Source organism: Strigops habroptila, chromosome 1 (genome assembly GCF_004027225.2).
Source record: "Strigops habroptila isolate Jane chromosome 1, bStrHab1.2.pri, whole genome shotgun sequence".
Taxonomy (NCBI): domain Eukaryota; kingdom Metazoa; phylum Chordata; class Aves; order Psittaciformes; family Psittacidae; genus Strigops; species Strigops habroptila.
The window spans coordinates 145,466,798-145,472,797 of NC_044277.2; the positions used below are offsets into that span (position 1 = coordinate 145,466,798).

The 6,000-nt window shown below is 51.2% G+C and overlaps 1 protein-coding gene across 1 annotated transcript in view; it reads right to left on the reverse strand.

Annotated features, from left to right (window-relative positions):
* Window positions 1–5,198, reverse strand: part of ADCY1 (adenylate cyclase 1) — a 149,393-nt gene extending 144,195 nt beyond the window's left edge. Inside the window, exon 1 of the mRNA XM_030497610.1 lies at window positions 3,491–5,198. Within this exon, the coding sequence (XP_030353470.1) occupies window positions 3,491–4,159 (669 nt within the window). The 5' untranslated portion in view covers window positions 4,160–5,198. The remainder of the gene's footprint in view (window positions 1–3,490) is intronic.
* Between the last annotated feature and the right edge of the window lie 802 nt (window positions 5,199–6,000).

The window sequence follows — 6,000 nt, forward strand, 5'->3', positions numbered from 1 at the left end:
GGTCAGATGCCTGTGGACACCTTGTCACATATGGCATGTGCATTCTGTTCCACGACTCCAATGAAGTGACAGAGTCCAACTAACATGACCAATACACTATTGGTTATACACACTATTGACATCCTTAGCACAGTGCCAAATAAGACATGTAAAACCAGCTGTGAAGTCAGCACACCTTTTGCCACGAACTTGGTCAAGGCTGCCCACAAGTTCTTTGCATATGATGAATATTCCACTTATTTATATATGTATTTTATTTATTGCTGCATTTCTCTTAAGAAATGTTCAGGACAGGTTAGCATATTGGAATCTTTCATTCGATATAAAAACAGATACTGAGTGGAAAGATGAAGCTCAATTTCTGCCACATTACTCCCATGGCGCTCTCTGCACTTGCATTCCTCCTCTTCTCTTGCTTTTTTACACACACCTGTGTCTCAACCCCAGCATGACATGACACCTAATGGTAGAGAAAGCTGGAAGACAGGAGCCTGTGATCCCCACAGACACCACTGTGCTGACAAAAAGCTATCACTTGCAAATTAAATGTGCTTTACTGTGTAGACCTCATAAAAAACTTCTCCCACAGTGAACTTGATCTATTGATTTTAATATGCTGAAGTGTTCGTACATTTATGTGAATGCAAATTTTAAGCATGCCATGGGACCCACTCCGGATCTGATTCAGCATTATTTGTCGTCAGTGATGTTTTCAGCATTCAAAGATCTGCATATGGTGATTCCTCAGACAGCATGGAATAGAAGATGTGCATCCAGAAGTTCACTTCAGAACAAACCCATTAACTTGACCATGCCTGGTTTAAAATGGGTTGAATTTGAAACAACGTGAAGTGCTTGCTCTTGCTGGCAACATCAAGTTTAACTTCAATGCAAGTTACTAGATCTGTGCTCTCTTAAAGCTCAGGCTAAACAAAAATAGGACTGGTTCTCCGCCTTAATTACCCCCAAATCAAAGGCTTCTTTAAATGAACACAGCCTCAGTGGTTGGTACAGGTGTTTCTGCATTTCTGCATACAGCAGATTTCTATTTAAATATTTAAATTCACCTGGTTTCTTGGAGCTAGGGGTAAAAGGCTGGGAGAAAGAACAGAGCCATTTATGCTACTGCAGCTCTACAGAGAGCAGTCCTGCCTCCCTGAGAAGCCGACTGCATGCTGTGTCTACAAGCACTTGGATGGGCATGATCAAATCCAGTGGCTGGGAAGCAGATCCGGACTGCGAGCCAGCATTCATTGTAGCTTCAACAAAAAAGGCTGAGCTACTCTCAGGCCAGGCAAATAAAAATCAGATGATGTGGCCTTTACATGGCTTTAAATTTCCAACCACTGTGAAATTGCTCCTTGGAAATGAGAAAAAACATCAACTCCTCTGAGAGGGAAGAGTCCCTTCCATACACAGAGAATCTTCAAATCAGATGACTTTTTGATTGCAAGTGTGTGACAAATCAGTGTGTATTTCTGTGTGACACAAGTTCACAGACCAGTTCTTTTGCTTGACTCAGGGCTTGTTTCTGCCTCCTGTTATCAGCAAAGAAAACAGTTCTGGGGACTGCATACAAATGACTGGAACTACTTTGGTGGGGAGCAAGAAGGTGATCAAGAAGAAACATACGTGTGTTATGTCAGCCACTAGTCGACTATTCTAAGGATTTTTAAGCCAGCTTCTCGCCTGTTGAATAACCGAGTTAAACTAGTGTGAAGAAAGAGAGCACGTTTCCTCTCCCCAAAATATTTCACATTCAAGTCCTTGGTTAGATTATTTAGGGAGCAGACGTTGTTGTCAGCTTCTTTATGTTGTTCACCTAGAGCAGCAGGTGCCACACTGAGCTGCAACTTGGCATCAAGGAAAACCTGCCTCTATGTACAGGGCAGCCAGGACAGCCTGGGCTCCCATAAGGACTAATGGGTACTCCAGTAAAAAGAGCTATCTTCAGCACTACTCAAAGACAAAATATTCTAGTGGTTTTAGCATCCTTTTGGATGCTTTTAAGGAAGGCTCCTCTCAGTGCTCCTGCATTTCATCAGCTCTCCCTCTCATGGAAACTCTAAATCACGCATTTAAAAATAGACCATCAGATTATCTGGGTAAATCATAAAGCTCAGCTTATCTCTCTCTTCCCCTTCAAAATATACAATTTATTTTGTCCACCAGCTCAGCAGCACGAAGCCAAGAATAATCCTGTTTGTCTCAGTAACCCCACTATTTTGATTGTCCCTGTGTATCTCCATTATCTGCATGGATGTCACGCTGGGGTGTGCGTGTGTGTGTCTGTGCGAGCATGTAAGGCGGAGGAAGGAATTCTCACTTCTGGGCACAAAGGTGCACAGTTCTGCTTATGGCAGTGTTTATGTCCATGCCAACTGTGTGCGTCCTAGCATCACAACACAGCCTTACCCAGCCGTGGAGAATAACACCAGGATTCAGCAGGAGTAATGTACTAAGTACTTCAATTATGCATTAAATTGTTGTTTAACACCAATCTAGACCCCAGAACCCTTGTGCTTCCCCTGAGGGCAGACATAATCAATGTGGTGACAGGGAAGACACAAAGAAATTGCAATTTCTCTTTCCCAGTGGTTCAGAGGCATCACATAAGCAGCAAACCCCAGCTCCCAGCCCCAGCGTTTCCCACACACACATCTCCTCATCCTCCTCCCCCTGCCAGTGCGGCCCATCAGGCCACGGGAGCCGGAGAAAGCCCTGCAGGGCTATAAATAGCTACTCGGGAAGGGGAGGGCGGGGGGAGAGAGTGCAGCAGCACGCTTCCGAAGATGCTTGCTGCAGAGGGAGGTTTTGCTGGATTAATTCAGAGGGGAAAGCGAACCGGCAGGAAGTTCACTGACACAGCAGGTAATGCCTGTGGAGAGGGGGTGCAGCTGCCCTGGGTGAACTGGAGGGGGAACGCCTCACTCGATGCGAGAACAGCGAGGTGGGCTTCTCCCTTTGAGTGTCCCACCTAGTTTTTGCAGAGCCCCCACGTCGAGATGGGTCCACGGCGGAGAGAGACAGCGAGGGTACGAACCAACTCGACCGAAGTGTTATTAGCACACACAGCTTATCGTCTATGCCAAGTTTGTCCTGACTCAAGCGGTGTTATTTATACACACCTGATTTGCACTGACTGTGCTACCGCTCCTGCCCAGCGTGGGAACGGCAGTGCAGGCTCCTCTGCCCTCTCCCCCGTTTCCCTTCGAGACACACACCCGAGAGGTCCCGTCTCCCAGGAGCCGCCCTATTCCCCCCTTCCCGCCCTCCGGAAACTTTGGGGAACTCCAGCCACCGCCTGGAGCACGGTGCGTGCTCGCCCCTTCCCGCCGGGCACACCGCGGGCACATCCCGCTCACCGCGGGGTCCGCATGCAGGCTCGGGCGCTCCGCGGGGCGCGCTCCGCGCCGCTCCGCGCTCCCCCGCCCGGGCACGCACCGCGCGGCTGTGCAGTGCTGCAGTGCCCGGCCCGGCCCTGCCTCACCGTCCTCCAGAGCCGCTGCCGCTTGGCACTGACGGAGGTGGCGGTGACGATGAGGTGAGAGACGGACACCACCAGCCCGAAGACGATGGCCAGCAGGGTCCGGACGGGCAGCAGCGAGTAGGAGACGAAGGTGACCAGCATGAGCTGCCACATGCCCTGCTCCGGGGTGCTGGGGGGCTCCATGCCGTAGGCGCCGAGCGAGAAGGGGCAGCAGAGGAAGGAGAAGGTGAAGCTGAAGAGCAAGGTGAGCTTGACGATCTGCTGCAGCTGGGTGACCTGCAAGTACTTGACATTGGTGACGATGAAGAGGGAGAGGAAGATGATGCAGTGAACCGGGTGCGAGCCTTTGGAGATGGTCAGGCTGGGGCCGGAGAGCAGCTCCACCAGAGCCAGGCTGGCGGTGAGCACGATGAGGACGGCCAGCGCCTTGAGGGTGGACGTCTGCTCTAGCTTCAGGTTGTAGCTCTGGAAGAGAGCCTCCAGCTCCTTGCAGTCAAACTCGTCCTCGCAGGCGATGGCATCCAGCAGCAGCAAGGGAGGGGGGTCCCCCAGCCCAGCTCCGGCTCCCGCCGCCGCGGCAGCCGGCGGGGAGCAGCAGCAGTGACAGCACTTCTTCCTCTTGGTCTTGACTTTCTGAAACGGTATTTCCTCCATGTCAGTGCCATTCATAAACCCCGGGGAAGAAATGCTCCTCCTGGTGTCCCCCGCTGCCGCTCCTCCGCCTCGCTGCTCATAAAAGAGAGGGGGGCTGCGAGCAGGAGCCGCGGCCGCTCGCCCGCCGGCAGCCGCAGCTCCGCGGACGCGGGCACCGGGCGCAGCCCGCGGCGCCGGCAACCGCCCCCCTCCGCTGCCACCGAGGAGCCGGGGATGGCTGGGACGGCGGGAGGAGAGCCTCACTCCTGCTAATACGCCAACCTTCCTGCCTGCTGTCTCTCTCTCTCCCCTCCACCCTCCTCTTCTTCCTCCTCCTCCTCCCCTGGTGCTCCAGGGATGTTAATCTCCTAATGACACCAAAACACCATCCAAAGGTTCGAAATCAAGCGGAGGGAGGGGTGGGGGCAGACGGTGGGTGGAAGCGGAGGGAAGGGGAGTGGGGGATAATCAACAGGCGGGTCTCCCTTCAGATAGCGCTGTGTGGAGGAGCAGGAGCTACGGAGAGCGGGTGGCAAACGGGCTCCCCGGGAGTGGGTTATATTAAAACCCAAAACAAACCAAAACCGAACAATAAACAACAAGGGGTAAAAAAAAAAAACCGCTAATGAAACCCAGCCAGAGACTGTGCTAAGAGGAGGAAAAGTGGGGCAGAGGAGCCGGAGAGAAGGCGGGAGGCAGGGAAAGGCAGGGCGATCCCCTTCCCACGTCCGAGAGCATCTCACCGGGGCTGGGGAGGGAGAGGCGCCTGCGCGCCGCTCGCTTGGGAACCCGGACACGTCCCCGCCGGGGCACCGCGGCTCGGGAGACGCGGCGGGACCGCCCGCGCCCCGCGCAGCCCCCGCCGCCTTCCCACCTACACGGGCTGCGGCTGCTGTCCGACAGCCCGGTGCTGCCCGCCCGCCTCTGCATCCGCTCAAATACGCACATAAATATACCAATCTATATATAAAGACATAGAAACACGTGTAAATATATAAATATATATACACAAATATGGGTGAATCCTCTTTCCTTTGCGAAATAAAGTCTTATCTGCCTGAATAAACATGCTGGTTTTAACTCGTTTTGCCTCCTAGACTCTGAAGCAGTTGGAGAAAGTGCAGGGAATGAGGAAATTTCCAAGGGAACACGTTTCTGGGTGCACTTCTGCCTGTCTGGGAGTCCACATCAGCCGGTGGCTGTGGATGGCTACTCCTGTGACAGGAGTGAATTATCATCCCACACAAAATTGCACTCAGTGCCTCATCAGAAACTTGACTTGGGAATCTGTGTTGGTTTTGGAAGAAAAGACCCTCCCAACCTTCCAGTTCTGCCTATAATATTGCTCCCACATCCCACTATTACCGAGTTGCCATCGAAGAACACAATACAATATTCTTTCTGTAACCATTGCATCTAATTTTGGCATTATGAGACTTGATTCCAAACTCACCAACGACAAGAGAAAGGACTCCAGTGTTTCTTTTGACTTTGCATCAAGCATTTGTAAGAATAAGGGCTGGGGAAATTTCACAATGGAAGACTTTAATAGATGATGAACATTTGGCTTTTCAAAGGTAGCGCCCAAATACTTTCGGGAATCAAAGCAAAATCCTACTCTCATGGGTATGTTGAAGACGTAACTGCTGATTTTTGTGTCAGTGATGTCAGATTCTGGTTCTGGATTTGGGCTGAAGAGCTTTAAGATCAGCAGCAGGCATGGATTCACTAGGATTTGTTACAGCTGTGAGTAATGTTGGTACTTCACTTCTGGATAGTAAAGTAGCTTTAAAAAACCACCTCTGATGTATGACCTAAAGCAGCATAGTATTTTATACAAATATTTGTGTATTTTATGTTAGTCTCAGCCCTCTAGA